Source organism: Eucyclogobius newberryi, unplaced genomic scaffold, assembly GCF_026437365.1.
Source record: "Eucyclogobius newberryi isolate DKJ021-1_F unplaced genomic scaffold, fEucNew1.0.hap1 SCAF_10, whole genome shotgun sequence".
NCBI classification, from domain to species: domain Eukaryota; kingdom Metazoa; phylum Chordata; class Actinopteri; order Gobiiformes; family Gobiidae; genus Eucyclogobius; species Eucyclogobius newberryi.
Window position 1 is genome coordinate 24,428,130 of NW_027315724.1, and position 19,209 is coordinate 24,447,338.

At 43.5% G+C, this 19,209-nt stretch overlaps 2 protein-coding genes across 2 annotated transcripts; both read left to right on the forward strand.

Moving 5' to 3' along the window:
* The first annotated feature begins 8,088 nt into the window (after positions 1 to 8,088).
* On the forward strand, positions 8,089 to 11,832 carry LOC140369711 (extracellular calcium-sensing receptor-like). The gene is made up of 5 exons (XM_072456968.1): positions 8,089 to 8,447; positions 8,814 to 9,611; positions 9,902 to 10,129; positions 10,200 to 10,323; positions 10,885 to 11,832. Exons 1-5 carry the CDS (start codon positions 8,148 to 8,150, stop codon positions 11,793 to 11,795), a joined length of 2,361 nt encoding a protein of 786 aa, XP_072313069.1. The 5' UTR covers positions 8,089 to 8,147; the 3' UTR covers positions 11,796 to 11,832.
* A 2,684-nt stretch (positions 11,833 to 14,516) lies between these two features.
* LOC140371245 (extracellular calcium-sensing receptor-like) lies at positions 14,517 to 19,186 on the forward strand. The gene is made up of 6 exons (XM_072458430.1): positions 14,517 to 14,620; positions 14,726 to 15,008; positions 15,906 to 16,730; positions 16,801 to 17,019; positions 17,092 to 17,215; positions 18,238 to 19,186. The coding sequence occupies exons 1-6, from the start codon at positions 14,532 to 14,534 to the stop codon at positions 19,134 to 19,136; spliced, it is 2,439 nt and encodes an 812-aa protein (XP_072314531.1). The 5' UTR covers positions 14,517 to 14,531; the 3' UTR covers positions 19,137 to 19,186.
* Positions 19,187 to 19,209: the final 23 nt, after the last annotated feature.

Genomic DNA, 19,209 nt, shown 5'->3' on the forward strand with positions numbered 1-19,209 from the left:
GGTGAGGGTAGGAACGTAGATTGACCGGTAAATCGAGAGCTTTGCCTTTTGACTCAGCTCCTTCTTCACCACAACAGTCCGATGCAGCGACTGCATCACTGCAGCCGCTGCACCGATCCGCCTGTCAATCTCACGCTTCATCCTTCCCTCACTCGTGAACAACTCCTCCACTTGGGGCTAGGACTCTCCACCCAACCGGAGAGGACAAGCCACCTTTTTCTGGTTGAGAACCATAGCCTCGGATTTGGAGGTGCTGATTCTCATCCCAGCTGCTTCACACTCGGCTGCAAACTGTCCAAGTGCATGTTGCAGGTCCGGATTTGATGGAGCCATCAGGACAACATCGTCTGCAAACAGCAGAGATGAGATCCTATGGTCCCCAAACCGGACACCCTCCGACCCCTGACTGCGCCTAGAAATTCTGTCCATAAAAACTATGAACAGAACCGGTGACAAAGGGCAGCCCTGGCGGATTCCAACATGCACTGGGAACAGGTCTGACTTACTGCCGGCAATGCGAACACAGCTCCTGCTCCGGTCATACAGGGACCGGACAGCCCTGAGCAAAGGGCCCCGGACCCTGTACACCCGGAGCACCGCCCAAAGGACACCCCAAGAGACACGGTCGAAAGTCTTCTCCAGATCCACAAAACACATGGACTGGTTGGGCAAACTCCCATGAACCCTCGAGCACCCGATGGAGGGTATAGAGCTGGTCCAGTGTGCCACAACCAGGACGAAAACCACTCTGCTCCTCCTGAATCCGAGGTTCGACTATCGGCCGGATTCTCCTCTCCAGTACCTTGGAATAGACCTTACCGGGAGGCTGAGGAGTGTGATGCCTCTGTAGTTGGAACACACCCTCCGGTCCCCCTTCTTGAACAGAGGGACCATCACCCCGGTCTGCCAGTCCAGAAGCACTGACCCCGACCGCCACGCGATGTTGCAGAGACGTGTCAGCCAAGACAGTCCTACAAGATCCAGAGACTTTAGGTACTCAGGGCGGATCTCATCCACCCCTGGAGCCTTGCCACCGAAGAGTTTGCGAACAACCTCAGTGACTTCAGCTTGGGTGATGGATGAGCCAGCCTCTGAGTCCGGTCTCTCCTTCCTCTTCGGAAGACGTGACGGTGGGATTAAGGAGATCCTCAAAGTATTCCTTCCACCGTCCGTGGACATCCCCACACGACATCCGCACCGTAAACTGTGTTGGTGAAGCACTGCTTTCCCCTCCTGAGGCGCCGGACGGTTTGCCAGAATTTCTTTGAGGCCAACCGATAGTCCTCCTCCATGGCCTCCCCGAACTCCTCCCAGCCCCGGGTTTTTGCCTCTGCGACAGCACGATCTGCGGCTCGCTTGGCCTGCCGATACCTGTCGATGACCTCAGGAGACCTACAAGCCAGAGTCTCTGTATCCGGAGATCTGGTCATCGAGGTCCCTGCCGTCGACTGCTGCCCAGATCTCTCTGCACCAGCCCCTTATGGATCCTCCTGTGGGTGGTGGGCCCTGTAAAAACAAACATCTAAAGTTTAAAATAAGTGAAACATTGTAGAGGGAGTAGAATGGGAGTGGTGTGACTGTGTTTGCAAGTGTTTGTCAGAAGGTGGCCTCAGCATTGTGGACCTGGACCATCTGCACAGGTCTAAGAGTGCACTGGATTACTCAACATAAAGCGCTTTGCAGTAGTGGCATTAAAAGTATCCATCTTCATGGAGAAAAGCAAATTACACTTTCAAGGCCAAGTTACAGGTCAGAACTGTGGAGAAAGGACCCTGCTCATAGGAATGTATTTTTTTTTCACCTTAATTTTAATTTTAATTTCAAAGCATCTGTAATGCAACATGTATGAAAGAAAATGTCTAAACCCATACTACGGAACAAATCTCCAAGGAGGCAGGCAGCCACCGGAAAGGTTCAGTGCATCTTGAATTATTGAAAAGTTTAGGTTTTGGTTTTAACCCTAACCCAAGTTTACTGTTCATTATTATGGCTAAAAAAAATAATTTGCACTATCTCAATCATTGCATTGAGTTGAATGTATAATTTCCAAACAGCATTATTTTGTTTAAATTTAAAGATAATGTCTTATTTTCCACATTTCTACATCACATTTACAGTCATATTTAAGTTAATCTAATTTAGAATGTCTTGAATATATTTGGGTTGTCTACAAATATGAATGCATTATTATAGTTATTAAAAAACATCATGAATACACATGTTACATCATTATACAATACAATACAATACTGATCCATGGGGGACACTAAAAACTTCACCTTTCACCATTTTATTATAATATGATGAATCAACGAAATGCAATGATTAATAAACGTTTCTCCCGTCATATCTAAAGATCACTGAAGTTAACCATTATAACCCATTATTCAGTAATCATTTAAATGAGTGGCATTGTGGTTATGGCTGAAGGTTTTATTCCTGAACTTTCTCCATATGTTAGGGGGGGTTGGGTTCCATCTGATAAAACTAGATCCCACAATCAACCTTAACAAAAGACCATTAGGCTTTTATCCGGTATCACTTTAGAATAAGGCATATACAAAGCATTTATAAATGAAGCCTCCACTCTGACAATACTCAAATCTCGACTAAAACAGTTGTTTAGCTGTGCATATGACTGAAATTATTTTATCTGCTCTCTTTTCTGTTAAAGTACATTTTCTAATATTGTTTGTTTTTCTTGGTTTTGTAATTTGAATGCATCTTTTTCTCTTTTGTACTTGTTTCTCACTTTGAATTACTTTGTGTACACATTTTGTTCCCTCTCCTTGAACCGAATGATCCCGGGAGCTATGTTGTCGGGGGCTTCAAGCCCCTGGTAGGGTCTCCCAAGGCAAACAGGTCCTAGGTGACGGGTCAGACAAAGATCGGTTCAGAAGCCCCCTATGATGAGCAAAAGAACAAGGCCGTTTACGTTGCCCGGATCGGCGTCACCGGGGTCCCATCCTGGAGCCAGGCCTGGGATGGGTGCTCGATGGCGAGCGCCTGGTGGCCGGGTCTTACCCCACGGGGCCCGGCCGGGCACAGCCCGAAGGACCGACGTGGGGCCGCCCTCCCGTGGGCCCACCACCCGCAGGAGGATCCATAAGGGGCCGGTGCAGAGAGATCTGGGCGGCAGTCGATGGCAGGGGCCTCGGCGACCAGATCTCCGGACACAGAGACTAACTCTGGGGACATGGAATGTCACCTCGCTGTGGGGGAAAGAGCCTGAGTTTGTGCGGGAGGTTGAGCGATACCAACTAGATATAGTCGGCCTCACCTCCACGCACAGTTTGGGCTCTGGAACCCATCTCCTCGAGAGGGGCTGGACGCTCTACTTCTCTGGTGTTGCCCGCGGGGAGAGGCGGCGGGCTGGTGTGGGCTTGCTTATAGATAAGATAAGATAAGATAAGATAAGATAAGATATTCCTTTATTGTCCCACATGGGGAAATTTCATTGGTGCAACGCAGGTAGATACAGAGATAGATACAGAAGAACAGATCACTTATAGGAAGTCTGAAAAACACTTTCAGTAGAAGATCTCCTATAAATAAATAAAAAAACTCCCATAGACAAATAAATAAATACATAAATACCATTGCATGTGATCACGACAGTAATTGCACATGAATATGTGTCACGACAGCACATAGATTGACATGAATTTCACAGTAATTGCACATGAATTGCACATGAATTCCAACAGCAATTGCACATATGACAGAATTGCACATGGTTAGGTCAGTATTACGAGTGTTCAGTACTAACAGCGTTTGTGTAACAGTGTTTGTTAAGTTTGACAGCAGCAGGAAGGAAAGACTTGCGAAACCTTTCCTTCACACAGCGAGGGTGGATTAGTCTCTCACTGAAGCTGCTCTCCAGAGCGGACAGAGTGTCCTGCATGGGGTGACAATCATGGTCCAGCATAGATGTGAATCTCGCCAGGACCCTCCTGTCCCCCACCTCCTGCACCGAGTCCAGAGCACAGCCCAGGACGGAGCTGGACTTCTTGATGACTCTGTCCAGCCTCTTCCTCTCCCTCTCTGTGATGCTGCTGCTCCAGCAGGTCACACCGTACAGGAGGGCTGATGCCACCACATCGTAGAAGGTCTTCAGGAGTGGCCCTGTCACTCCAAAAGACCTGAGTCTTCTCAGGAGGTAGAGCCGACTCTGGCTCTTCCTGTACAGTGCGTCTGTGTTATGAGTCCAGTCAAGTTTGTGGTTCAGATGAACACCCAGGTACTTGTATGAGTCCACTGGATGTTCACTGGGGCAGTGGGGTGGCGTCTGCGGAAATCCACCACCATCTCCTTGGTCTTCCCCGCGTTGATGAGGAGGTGGTTCCGCTGACACCAGTCCACAAAGTCCTGCGCCAGTCCTCTGTACTCCGCGTCATCGTCGTCCGTGATGCTCAGCCGCCACGTGTTGGAGTTCACCCCAGTGAACGAGAGGGTCGTGTCCCTCCGCCTTCGGGTGGGGGACAGGTCTCTCACTGTTGTGGCGGCCTACGGGCCGAACAGCAGTGCAGAGTACCCGGCCTTCTTGGAGTCCTTGGGAGGAGTACTGTAATGGCAGAAAATGGGTCATGTCATGTCATTCTAATGTTGTTTTAGGCCATGACATGTCACGGAATTAATATCTTTGTTGTTCTCCTGTGCAGATGGGATAAGAATATGAGGTCCTGATTATACTGAATATCTACTGTCCGGCGCCTCTTAATCATCAATTAATGCGTCAGGACCGGATTCAGTGTGGAAATGGTCTTAGATTAAACCTCTGAAGAGAGAGCTGGAACCGTCACGGACGTGATAGTCTGGTCTATCTCCCTTTGGGCTGATTTGGGTTGTGATTATGTCATGTTTGTTACCACCTATAAAAGGTGTACTTTGTAACTTGTAAAGTTAGGTAGGGACAGAACGAACTTGTCTTAGGGAAAGTGAGGGTGTTTATCCACTGTGCACGTGAATAAACTTCCACCTTTTGAGAGAGACCGAGAGACTCTGTTTCTGCTTCAAGTTATTGCCTGGTTACTCTTTACTTGATCATTGTTTACAGGAAACTGCCGTAACAGTACTGAACAGTGCACCGACCGGGGACTCCGTTGTTCTACTGGGGGACTTCAACGTGGGCAATGACAGTGACACCTGGGGAGGGGTGATTGGGAAGAACGGCTTCCCCGATCTGAACCCGAGCGGTGTTCAGTTATTGGACTTCTGTGCTAGCCACGGTTTGTCCATAACGAACACCATGTTCAAGCACAAAGGTGTTCAGTGCACATGGCACCAGGACACCCTAGGCCGGAGGTCAATGATCGACTTTGTTGTCGTGTCATCTGACCTCCGGCCGCGTGTCTTGGACACTCGGGTGAAGAGAGGGGCAGAGTTGTCAACCGATCACCACCTGGTGGTGAGTTGGATCCGCTGGCGGAGGAGGAAGCCGGACAGACTTGGCAGACCCAAGCGCATTGTGATGGGGCTGCTCGGAGCTGTGGTCGCAAGGTCTCCGGTGCCTGTCGTGGCGGCAGCCTCCGAACCCGGTGGTGGACACTGGAAGTAAGGGATGCCGTCAGACTGAAGAAGGAGGCCTATCAGGCCACTCTGGCTTGTGGGTCTCCGGAGGTCATCGACAGGTATCGGCAGGCCAAGCAAGCCGCGGCTCGTGCTGTCGCAGAGGCAAAAACCCGGGCCTAGGAGGAGTTCGGGGAGGCCATGGAGGAGGACTATCGGTCGGCACAAAATAAATTCTGGCAAACCGTCCGGCGCCTCAGGAGGGGGAAGCAGTGCTTCACCAACACCGTTTACGGTGTGGGTGGAGGCCTGCTGACCTCGACTGGGGATGTCGTCGGACGGTGGAAGGAATACTTTGAGGATCTCCTTAATCCCTCAGTCACGTCTTCCGAAGAGGAGGTAGAGACCGGGGACTCAGAGGCTGGCTCATCCATCACCCAAGCTGAAGTCACTGAGGTTGTTCGCAAACTCCTTGGGGGCAGGGCTCCGGGTGTGGATGAGATCCGCCCTGAGTACCTAAACTATCTGGATGTTGTAGGACTGTCTTGGTTGACACGTCTCTGCAACATCGCATGGCGGTCAGGGACCGTGCCTCTGGACTGGCAGACCGGGGTGGTGGTCCCTCTGTTTAAGAAAGGGGACCGGAGGGTGTGTACAGAGGGATCACACTCCTCAGCCTCCCGGGTAAGGTCTATTCCAAGGTACTGGAGAGGAGAATCCGACCGATAGTCGAACCTCGGATTCAGGAGGAGCAGAGTGGTTTTCGTCCCGGTCGTGGAAGCTCTATACCAGCTCTATACCCTCCATCGGGTGCTCGAGGGTTCATGGGAGTTTGCCCAACCAGTCCACATGTGCTTTGTGGATCTGGAGAAGGCTTTCGACCGTGTCCCTCGGGGTGTCCTTTGGGGGGTGCTCCGGGAGTACGGGGTCCGGGGCCCTTTGCTCAGGGCTGTCCGGTCCCTGTATGACCGGAGCAGGAGCTGTGTTCTCATTGCCGGCAGTAAGTCAGACCTGTTCCCGGTGCATGTTGGACTCCGCCAGGGCTGCCCTTTGTCACCGGTTCTGTTCATAGTTTTTATGGACAGAATTTCTAGGCGCAGTCAGGGGCCGGAGGGTATCCGGTTTGGGGACCACAGGATTCCATCTCTGCTGTTTGCAGACGATGTTGTCCTGATGGCTCCATCAAACCCGGGCCTGCAACATGCACTGGGACGCAGCCGAGTGTGAAGCGGCTGGGATGAAAATCAGCACCTCCAAATCCGAGGCCATGGTTCTCGACCGGATAAAGGTGGCTTGCCCTCTTCAGGTGGGTGGGGTATCCTTGCCCCAAGTGGAGGAGTTCAAGTATCTCGGGGTCTTGTTCACGAGTGAGGGAAGGATGGAGCGTGAGATTGAAAGGCGGATCCGTTGTGGTAAAGAGGGAGCTGAGTCAAAAGGCAAAGCTCTCTATTTACCGGTCGGTCTACGTTCCTACCCTCACCTATGGTCATGAGCTTTGGGTAGTGACCGAAAGAACAAGATTGCGGATACAAGCGGTCGAAATGAGTTTCCTCCGCTGTGTGGCTGGGCGCTCCCTTAGAGATAGGGTGAGGAGCTCGGCCACACGGGGGGAGCTCGGAGTAGAGCCGCTGCTCCTCCACGTCTAGAGGAGCCAGCTGAGGTGGCTCGGGCATCTGTTCCGGATGCCTCCTGGGCGCCTTCCTCGGGAGGTGATTCAGGCATGTCCCACCGGGAAGAGGCCCCGGGGAAGACCAAGGACACGCTGGAGGGACTATGTCTCTCGGCTGGCCTGGCAATGGCTCTGGATCCCCCTGGAGGAGTTAGAGGAAGTGTCTGGGGAGGAGGAAGTCTGGGAGTCCCTGCTCAGACTGCTGCCCCCGCGACCCGGCCCCGGATAAAGCGGAAGAAGATGGATGGATGGACACATTTTGTTCTACAAATAAACTCGCCCTACAACTTTAGTACAGATTTAAAATGTGTTAAAGAATGTTTGTTACCACAACTTGGTCAAGCTCAATCTGGAAAGTTCTCGAATACCTTAAAAAGTCATTAGGCCTCTCCTAAAGAAAAGCTGTCTTGTTGTCACAGAACTGAACAGTTATCAGCCCACTTCAAATCTGTAGGTTCTTTCTTAGGGAAAGTCTGTCTATCAAGCTGACAGATGGACTCACTTGAAAACACTGACTTTAAGGCAGTTATGGTTATTTCTTTATTTTATTTATTTGACTGGGACAGTACAATTACAAAATCATTTCTAAACCCATACCATAGAGAATCAGCATATTCTTTTGAGAATTATTGGTACTTGTTGATTGGCTAGAAAAGGTTATAAAAGCAAAGCAGGTCGACCAGGCAAACTCAGAGTAGGCAGGGCATAGGGATGGGGCAGGTTACTATCTGTTTATTTGTTTTGCTTGTAGGGACCAACTGTAATAACCAGACATGTACATTTATAGGAAAAAGTGGATATTTAGAATTCTCACAAGACGGTGACTTTATACTAGCAGGTGTATTCAGCATCACTAGCACAAGGACAAAACGAAATATGGATTTTACAGCTATGCCATATGAAACATGCTCGACGTAATATTCAATATGCCATTTGTATAAACTTCTTAAACATAGAAAGTTGGTGATATATGCATTTTTGTCAATGTGTGTGTTCTTGCAGGTGGAATCTCAGAGAGCTAACATTTGCCCTCACTGTTATCTTCACTATTGAGGAGATAAACAAGGACCCGACATTACTTCCAGGAACGACACTGGGCTATCACTTGTACAATGGCTGTGGAAGTGAAAACCTGATCAGAGCGGCGATTGAGGCTTTGAATGGGAAAAGAGAGCACTGCAGTGGACAGATCATAGGCCTGCTTGGTCACTCATCCTCAGGGGTCTCACAATACATCAACTACATTCTTAGCCCCCTGTCTGTGCCACATGTAAGGACCGTTAATGTGTTTTTTTCTGTTTCTGTCAGAGCATTTTTACAGGATACTATAATTAGAGATTTTACAGTGTAACACAATGTGACAGATTAGAGAAATATTTTGTGCACAATTTTAAAGACAACAAGGAGGGAATGTGGCACTAGTTTGAATTTTAAATGAATTATATAATTAATGACCATGTTTTTTATTCATTTTTGATAGTCCGTCTGCTAAATGCAAATCACCATCCCATAGCGGTCCAATTTATATTTTTACCATTTGTTACACTATGTGATAGACAGTTGTTACATTTTTAGATATATTGTTGTGAATGTCGAGTATATTGTGAAATAAGTTTCATTGTTTGTTTCTCTCCAGCTAAGCCACCTTTCAACATGTGCCTGCCTAAGCAATAAGAAGATATACCCAACTTTCTTCCGCACTGTGCCAAGTGACTTCTTCCAGGTTACTGGTTTGTTGCAGCTCATGAAGTACTTTGACTGGCGCTGGGTTGGAATTATTTATTCCCCAGAAATGTATGCTTATGAAGGCACCGAAAACTTTATAAAGTTGTCCAAACAATATGGCATATGTGTTGAATACTATCAAGAGTACAGTAAAACCAGTAAACCAACGCTTGTTGTAGAAGCATTGAAAACCTCTTCTTCCAAAGTGGTAATTTTGTTCATGGGCTTGTCTTATACCGATTCCTTCTTTTCAGTTTTTGAAGGGTATAACATCACAGACAAGCAGTTTATAGGAAGTGAGTCTTGGATTTCACAGACAAAACTGGCCTCTAGGGAGAGAAGGAGCATGTTACAAGGAGCAATGGGTTTTGCCATCCCTGATGCAAAAGTGCCTGGTCTGAGAGAATATCTGCTTAGATTGAATCCATTGAAGGAACCGCAGAGTGAAATAGTCAAAACAGTGTGGGGGCACATATTTGGCTGTGCCTTTACTCCCTCCAACACCTCAACCATGTGCACAGGCTCTGAAGACCTGTTGACCACTCCAAATCAGTACACCGCCTTTACAGATCTGAGAACAGAGAGTAATGTGTACAATGCAGTCTACTCATTTGCACATGCCCTCCACTCCCTGCTACAGTGCAAGAACAGACTGAACCCCACCACTGGGAACGCTTGTGTCAGCAAGACCGAAGTCCGGCCCAAAGACGTGAGTGGTAAACACATATGTTCAGAACTCATATCAAGTACCATTGTATGCAAGTGAGTTAGTAAGATAGCATATATTGTCAGTAAGGAATGAATAGTCAGTTTGTTTAAATCATTGAAAATATGCTTTTAAATCATACATTTACTACTATAAATAAAAATGAACACAATGAATTTGATTATTGTAAACAGTGTGGCAGGAAAGACAATTTGCTATTTCATGTTCTTTCAAATCTTTTTGATTCAACTGTTATCAGTCATCATTACTGACACTCATTCTTACTTGTGTAGGTTCTAGAACATTTACATTACGTGAATTTCACCACAAATAATGATGCAAGGGTGTTCTTTGATGAAAATGGAGACCCCGCTTCTCACTACGACTTGGTGAACTGGCAGATCCACAGAAATGACTCTGCTGAGATTGTGACCATTGGCCTTTATCGCACATCTTCACTGGAAGGAGAGAATCTTCAAATTCTGGACTCCAAAATAACATGGGGTGGAGGAAACAACAAGGTATCAATTTGACCAGGCATCTGTCATATGTTATTTCTATGCCATTAATATACGATATGATATGTGTTAGGTTGTAAGGTCTGTATGCAGGGAGCCTTGTCCACTGGGGACCCGCAAAGCCATAAACAAAAACAGACCTGTGTGCTGTTTTGATTGTTTTGAATGCCCTGAAGGTACAATAAGCAACCAAACAGGTAAGAGGAAAGAGGAAGCATCAATAATAATATAAAATAAAAAATGGCCTCCTAGAAGCACTGATTGTCTAATGAAATGTATGAATAATCATCATCATAATGAAGTTAAACACCCTGTCTGTTTAACTTTGCTGACCAGTGCTAGTAATTGTCTGCAGCACAAATACCGGCCTCTGTGCTGGCAAATAAGGGCCTGACCAGACATGTCACAGTAACATCTCATGTCAAGAAATTACACAAAGATATGTAACTATAAGAACACTGACTATAACATGCACTGGTCAGTTACAGCACAACTCTACCGTCTGAGACTCCACCACCCTCGGCTATCTGATCTGTCCTGATTTAGAGACGCTTAATCTACCGTATAGAGACACAATAGCAATGTGTTAACAATAACACCAACACTTTTTTGTCTTTTATTGTTGGGAAATATAAATGTTTATATTGCTATGAATCTACTTTTATTTATTTCATGTTTATTGATTTAGTCCTTTGTTAAATTCACTGATGTTTGAGAGCCATTGATACATTAAATTTTTTACTGATACTGTTTTTTAGATTCTCTCAACTGCTTGACATGTCCTCCTGAGTTCTGGCCAAATGAAAGCAAGGACAAGTGCTTATCCAAACCCACTGAATACCTCTCCTACAAAGAGATCATGGGCACACTGTTAACCATATTCAGTTGCATTGGTGTATTTCTCTCTCTTCTTGTCTTAATCATTTTTTTCACACATAAAGAAACTCCCATTGTCAAAGCCAACAACTCGGAGCTGAGCTTCTTGCTTCTGCTTTCACTTAAACTGTGTTTCCTGTGCTCTCTCACCTTTATCGGTCGTCCTTCTGAGTGGTCCTGCAAGCTGCGCCACACTGCGTTCGGCATCACCTTTGTCCTCTGTCTCTCTTGTGTTCTGGGGAAGACAATGCTAGTTGTGTTAGCCTTCAGAGCCACACTTCCAAGCAATAATATGATGAAGAAGTTTGGCCCTCTTCAGCAGAGACTCAGTGTAGTTATATTTACTTCAGTTCAGGTGGTAATTTGCATACTGTGGCTCAGTACAAACCCTCCTTTTCCAAAGGAGAATATGAAGTACTATAAAGAGAAGATTATATTGGAGTGTGATGTTGGATCAGCTGTGGGTTTCTGGGCCGTGCTTGGGTACATTGGATGTCTAGCACTACTGTGTTTCATACTTGCATTTCTTGCCAGAAAACTGCCTGATACTTTTAATGAAGCCAAATTCATCACCTTCAGCATGTTGATCTTCTGTGCAGTTTGGATCACTTTTATTCCAGCTTATGTCAGCTCTCCAGGAAAGTTCACTGTTGCTGTAGAGATATTTGCTATATTAGCTTCGAGTTTTGGATTATTGATATGTATTTTTTCCCCGAAATGCTACATTATATTATTTAAACCAGAAAAAAATTCCAAAAAACAGATGAGAGTAAAGTTGAAATCAAGGTCTTAATAGTTATGTGTAGCATACAGTTGCTTAATAAAGCACTCAACCAAGATCCACAGGCCTACTCAATCTACTTGATCATCAGACTTGATGTGATTTCATTTGGTAATAACCAGTAAAAAAATAATAAAAACAAATATTTTGAGCTAGTTATGTGCCATGGGCCAAAACACAGAAAGAATATAAAATAAGGCTGAGGCTGCAGAGCCGCGGCTCTGTAGACACTCCCATAAAATAAACAGGTTGAATCCAAATTCACTTGGAACCAGGGCTGGGTCTACAGGGGTGAAAAAGAGTGCATTGCAACCTCATTTAAAAGTTGTTGCACCGTCATTTGAGGTACATTAAATAATAACGCTTAATTGAAGAGGAATATCTTTGCACCCCCTGAAACTCAGATGCACTCTCTGTCAGTTTGGTCCAGACCTGGGGCCTGCTTGCGACAGGTGCAAAAATAAAGCACTGATGAAGCTTGAAATGAAGTCAAAAAAGGTTAAATGTATTTTGATCCTCCCCAATGTCAAGAAAACATTACAGACAATAAAGCTCAGCCATACCCCAAAATTACTGAAAGGCTTATATAATCTCTTACATACGATATGTAAATGATTACACATGGTTAGGTTAGAATGGTACTATATGCCCCTAAAACAATTTTATTTGGCTTTAAAAAGTGATGTGATTCATAAAGTGAGTTCTTGCTTAAAAAGACATTTTTTAGAAACAGTTAAAAAGATTGCAATAAATATCAATTTACAGAAGCCTGATAAATATCAATATGGTTAAAAGTTTGCTAAAAACGTTATTTGTCATGTTACACTGTCAATGTCATTTTGTATTAATTTTGATCGTATCATCAGTGATCACCTAGAAAGCCTGAATCCTTTTGTTGATCGATTGGTAATACCTTTCACCCACCACTAGGGGTTTTCCCGCGTTGTTTCTCCTCATTGCATTTAACTCCTGCACTCTAGTGATACTTTCTCCCTATATTCAGATAAAGTTTACCAAATGTTATTCCCTTGTCATCTGTACATTGTTAAGACGTTTTGCAGTTAATCAAGTATGATTTAATGAAGCTAAAGCAACTTTTTTAGTTGTGTATTTTGAGAATGTAGATGGGTTTTTCTGTGCTCGTGAACTTGCGCTCCGCCATCTTGTGCTAAACCAAACAATATGTTGCTAATGTTACAAACATAGAAAGGGATTATTATGTCATTTCTTGTAAAATAACTCATGTTGTTCATAATAAGCTGTTGTTCCAATGTCGGACATTGGACAGTTAAAATATTTGTACAATTATGTTCAATTCATTGCATTAAACTCCTGCAAGAGGGAAACACCTATAAATCACTCTTGTGATTCTTTCTCCCTCTTTTCAGGTGTGCAACATAAACACACACACTTTGCCACAAGTGACGGTTATTCTTAAATGCCAGTAATTGTAATCATAAAATACCACAAAGAGATAACATCATAGATAGATCATCATAAGTGATAGCACAGCCGACTGTACATAAACCTGAAAACACTTAAACCTCCCTCTTTCTGTTTGTGACTTTTGTTTGCAAAGGGATTTAAAGTGGTAAATAACAACTAAAGGTACTGATTAATAAAAGTTTTTCCCGTCATATCTAAAGATCATTGAAGTTAACCGTTTCCTCATTATTCAACAATCATTTAAATGAGTGGCATTGTGGTTATGGCTGAAGGCTTTATTCCTGAACTTTCTCCATATGTTAGGGGGGGTTGGGTTCCATCTGAATAAACTAGATCCTACAATCAACCTTAAACAAAAGCCTAATGCTAATTAATGTGTTTTGCAAATTGATTAAGAATGTATTACTAAACATTTCTAAATGCTTTGTAGATATGCCTTATAGTAGGGGGCCTGAGGGCCAAACCGGGCCCTCCAGGACATCTCATTTTGCCCACGAAGTGGTGCTCTGATTTATTTGAATTACATTTTGTGCTGAAAAGACTACCAGTAGTTGTAAAGGAGACCACATCAAGTCTATTTCCCGAAAAAAACACGTGAACAAAAGAAAATGTATCATCAGAAAGAATCAAATTAATAATAAATACAACTCAAAATTGCGTTTGGGCCTTGGTATGCTAATATGCATTAATGTTGGACGGCCGAGGAAAACATTTGAACATTTTGGCCCACAGAAGAAAAACTTTTGTGCTCAATTTGTTTAATAATTAGTAAATAATGTTAAATATTTGCAAAAGATTGACAAGTTTATTGTTGTCAATGATTAGTTAATGATTAACAAACATTTATTAACGCTATGTAATGATTACATAGCATTAATAAATGCCATATTTCAAAGTGGTTGTTGTTGCATGAGTTAGGCTATTTTTTAAACGGACAATGATACAGTTTGAAAAACTGCTGATAATTTTAGTCCCACAGTTATAGAAATGTATGTACATTATCCCACACAGCAACAGCCCTGATCTCACATGTTATAATTGTAATGGAACAATTGGCTCCGAGTTGCCGACTGGAGGTCAAGGAAAAAAGGGATGGCCCCTCCTCTGAGGTTTCCCTCTGCCTTTGATAAAGCACCTTGGATCCTTCCACATTTGTTATTGGAGTTGTGTTTGGACAGAAGGAATATGAAGATGCTGCAGAAATCTATAATATTCCCACTGTTCCATTATGTGAATGCATTGTCAAGCTGTAAGTTACTGGGGCAGGTGAATTTACCAAGTCTTTTTCGAGAGGGGGAAATAATGATTGGAGGTATTTTTCCTGTCTATAACAAAGAAATCCTCATTACATCAACATTTGATGATCAGCCTGCTGGAGCCACATGTACTTTGTAAGAATATCATTCAGGCTGCTTTCAACTCTGTATATTTTTGTATATATTTCTGTATATTTTTGTATATATTTCTGTATATTTGTAAGATTTATACACTTACAGATTTGACCTGAGAGCTTTCCGGTGGACACAAGTGATGATATTTGCCATTGAGGAAGTGAACAGCAGTAATTTTCTTTTGCCAAATGTGACCCTGGGTTACAGGATTTTAAATTCTTGTTCATCTCCCAGCATCACATTGCGTGCTGCTCTGGCCCTGGCTGGGGGTGTAGAGAGGACTCAATCTCCTGCCTGTGTTCCAGCTGTGTCGGCCCTAATCGCAGAATCAGGGTCGTCTCAGTCTTTAGCTGTTGCCGGGATCATGGGGCCATTTCAAGTGCCTGTTGTAAGCATCTATGAAATCATGTTTGTTGTACGTGTTTGTTGTACGTTGATTGCAATGTTTTCTATAATACAAGAATAAGTATAATATATCATAGCATATTTTTTGCTTATTTCAACCTTGTGCAGAAAATTTGATGAATGCACCTACTCTGTTTCCTCTATAAAGGGAAATTAATTTGATAAAGCTATACTCAAATCACAATGTTGGAATATCAGAGAAAGTTGTAATTGTTTGTTTATTTGAGTGACAATGTAAGAAGCGTTGAATCACACCGAAACACACTCAGACTAGCTGGATATGGATATATATATATATATATATATATATATATATATATATATATATATATATATATATATATATATACACAATGGGTAGTGGTATATGGTGATTGCTATTTTAAAAATATCACTACATGTACGACAACATATGGGAGCATGGAGAAAAGTGTAATATTAATACAAAACATTTTTACTCTGTTTTTCAAACAAACATACACACACGCATACACCCGAACACATACAACCGAACACATACACCCAAACACATACACCCAAACATGTACACACACACACAATCACCCAGCTATGAAGTTTATAGACTGTTGTCCCTCTATTTGTATAATGTCTGTGTTGTCTGTCTTTTGCGTCTTTATTGTTCTTGTTGTCCTACTATTGTTACTGTTTTGTATTTGTATTTTTTTTTTTTTTTAAAGAAGCGTTGAATTAATATGACATCATTAAAAAAGAAAAAGAAACAAGCACACAATAAAAAAGTGCTACGTTTAAATCCACAATTTAAAAAAAAAAAAGAACAAATATCGGATACTTCAATGATTTGAACTCAACCTAATGTGTCTTAATTGTATGTTTTCATCTTATCTTCTGTCTCCTGTAGGTGAGTTACTTCTCCACCTGTGCGTGCCTCAGCGACAGAGACAAATTCCCAACATTTTTTCGTACAATTCCCAGTGATTACTTTCAGGCCAAAGCTTTGGCTGCTCTGGTAAAATATTTTAACTGGGAGTGGATTGGAGTCATACAGTCAGATAATGACTATGGGAGAAACGGTGTGTCAGCGTTCATCCAAGAGGTTAAGAAACTTGGTGTCTGTGTGGCCTTTGTTGGCACTGTTCTTCGGACATACTCCATGGACAAAATCCTCAGAGTTGTGGACATGATCAAAAGTTCAAACGTCAAAGTTATACTCGCTTTTGTTCCAGAGGGAGATTTTCGCCCGTTAATGACTGAAATAGTCAAACGAAACATTACAGAGATTCAATGGATTGCTAGTGAAGCTTGGATCACAGCAGCTCGGCTCTCAACACCAGAAATGTACCAGTCATTTGGAGGAGCACTGGGGTTTGTCATGCCAAAAAGAGCAATCCCAAATCTAAAGCCCTTCCTCAAAGACATTGACCCCTATGCTAATCCAGAAGATGGATTTGTGAAGAAATTCTGGGACGTTATGGTGGGATGTAGTCCGGTGTTACATGGAGCAATTGAAGGAAATGAACCAACAAAGCAAATCTGTAGCGGGAACGAGACGCTAAAGGATTTGGATGATGTGTTTTTTGATGTAACACAGTTGAGAGTGTCCTATAATGTGTATAATGCTGTATATGCAGTGGCCCACGCTCTGCATCAGCATCTCTTCTGTCAGGCTGCCTCCAACATAACAAATAAACTGTGTAAGAAGGTGTCAGATATCACTCCCAAACAGGTATGTAGCCAGTCCAAATTTGCCAGATCATAGTTGCCAAGTCGTACTAATGTTTCCCAAAATGTTAAAGGTGACGGAGAATTTGAAAAAGCTGACATTTCAGAACATATTTGAAGACGAAATATTTTTTGATGCGAATGGAAACCCACCTCCATCTTATGACCTCATAAACTGGCAGATGGCAGAGGGCAAAGTTCAGCATGTCACAGTGGGTCACTTCACCTCAGTAAATGGAAACGACAAGCTCAGGTTTAACGAAGAAGACATTGACTGGAGAACAGGACAAATGGTGGAAGAAAATAGCATTTACATAAGACATAAATTACAAAACATATTAATGCATTTTATTTTTATCCAAAAGGTACCGAAATCCGTGTGTTCAACTGTTTGTTCAGTGGGAACCAGGAAGGCTCAAATTAGAGGAAAACCGGTCTGCTGCTTCGACTGCATCCCATGTGCTGAAGGAACTATAGCTAATTTAACAGGTGATGGAGCACAAGATCAGGGGTGCTGTTTTGTCATATCGCAGGAGGACTCAGACTTGACTTTGGACTTTCTGGAGTTTCTGAGGTGCAATGACATGTGATTTGGCTTGTTGTTGGGGCTGATCACACATACTTTGACATCAGTGGAGCAGCAGAGGCTCAAGTGTACACTGTTGTTGTGTCCTTGGGCAAGACACTTCATGTACCCTTCCTCCAGTGTCAATGTACACAGGTGTATGAATGAGAGCGTGCTTGTGAGATCAAATGACAAACAACAAATTGAAATCAGCCCATGGCTACAATCCCTGTGTCTACTGTCACTATTATTAGACAATGTTATTTTCTTTTTGCATGTGGTTATACTGTCTAATTTTGATAAAGAAAGAAAAAAATGGGGGGGGGGCGGAAAATTTGGGACCTTCATAAGATAGCTGCAGGGGAAGTTCTATTGACAAAGTTGTGCAACCGTGAGGACATGAAGGTGATTTGAAACATTGGGATAGCTTCAGCATATTAGCAAATACTATGAGTCATCATTGTAATATTAGACCTTAAGTGGGCCACCATGTTGATTCTGTTGTTAAAGGAGCAATGGACGATTTTTTGCCGATTTGAGAACGCAGACGGAAGTGCGCATGCGCACTCCCCCGTGCGGACTGATACAGCACACACGTGCGTTTGTTTATTAGCGCGACGGATCGCATCGCATCTCTCGTCTCCTGTAGACTTCCGTCCACTTCTGCATCAGCTCGAACTGTCTTTCTCCGTCTTCAATTTGTCCCGTACACTGAGGGAACTATATTATGATAGATCCATGCGCTTAGGCACGCGGAAACGTGGGCACGATCCGCACACGGCTGCAGGTGAGTGGTAGGTGCGTTTTATGATTGATACGTGGCAGAACTAATCGGCAGTCCACGCCACAAGGAAATAAGACTTAGATTTGTGCCAAAAAATTGTCCATTCAACCTTTAAGACAGAAAATAGTGCACTGTAAATAAAAACATTTTTATTTCCAACAGGGGAGGCAGAATGCACCCCATGTCCAGAAGAATTTTGGTCCAACAATCTCAAAAATCAATGTATTCCTAAAACCGTGGAGTACTTGTCCTACCAGGAACCAATGGGTATAGCCCTCACGGTTGTCTCTCTGATGGGGACTGCTCTGTCTATGGCCACTATGTTGATCTTCATTCTCTACAGAGACACCCCAGTCATCAAGGCCAGTAACTCTGAGCTCAGCTGTTTCTTGCTCTTCTCGCTGTTCTTGTGTTTCCTGTGTCCGCTCACCTTTATTGGAAAGCCTACCATCTGGACGTGCATGCTGCGCCATACTGTTTTTGGAGTGACTTTTGCATTTTGCATGTCTTGTGTACTATGCAGAACTATTGTAGTGGTTGCAGCATTTAAAGCAACTTTTCCTAGAAACTCTACGGCGGCAAACTTTGGTCAAACACAGCAAAGAATCATAGTTTGTTCTTGTACCTTAGTTCAAATTCTGATATGTGCTGCCTGGCTTAAACTAAGTCCACCATTTCCAGATAAGGTATTTAAATATAGCAATACAAAAATAGTTTTGGAGTGTAATACAGGTTCCCAGGCTGCCTTCTATACTGTTTTGGGGTATATTGGGTTATTAGCAATAATATGTTTAGTGTTAGCATTTTTAGCTCGTAAACTGCCTGATAATTTCAATGAGGCCAAGTTCATCACCTTCAGCATGTTGATCTTCTGTGCAGTCTGGATCACTTTTATCCCAGCTTATGTCAGCTCTCCGGGAAAGTTCACTGTCGCTGTTGAGATTTTTGCTATTTTGTCATCAGCATTTGGTTTATTGATAAGTATTTTTGCCCCGAAATGTTATAAGGTACTGATCACACCAGAGAAAAATACAAAGAAATACATGATGGGAAAACGTTGAGAGAAAGATGGTTCAGCAACCTATAAACTGCACTGGATCGATGCACATACAGGCCACTTTTGTTGTTTGTATA

Excerpts from the sequence above, each read along its gene's own strand:
- LOC140369711 (XM_072456968.1), top strand. The coding sequence starts at position 8,148 with ATGCATTTTTGTCAATGTGTGTGTTCTTGCAGGTGGAATCTCAGAGAG. Across the intron at positions 9,612-9,901 it reads CCGAAGTCCGGCCCAAAGAC|GTTCTAGAACATTTACATTA; the intron begins GTGAGTGGTAAA and ends TTACTTGTGTAG. Across the intron at positions 10,130-10,199 it reads GGGGTGGAGGAAACAACAAG|GTTGTAAGGTCTGTATGCAG; the intron begins GTATCAATTTGA and ends GATATGTGTTAG.
- LOC140371245 (XM_072458430.1), top strand. The coding sequence starts at position 14,532 with ATGATTGGAGGTATTTTTCCTGTCTATAACAAAGAAATCCTCATTACA. Across the intron at positions 15,009-15,905 it reads GGCCATTTCAAGTGCCTGTT|GTGAGTTACTTCTCCACCTG; the intron begins GTAAGCATCTAT and ends TGTCTCCTGTAG. Across the intron at positions 17,216-18,237 it reads AACTATAGCTAATTTAACAG|GGGAGGCAGAATGCACCCCA; the intron begins GTGATGGAGCAC and ends TATTTCCAACAG.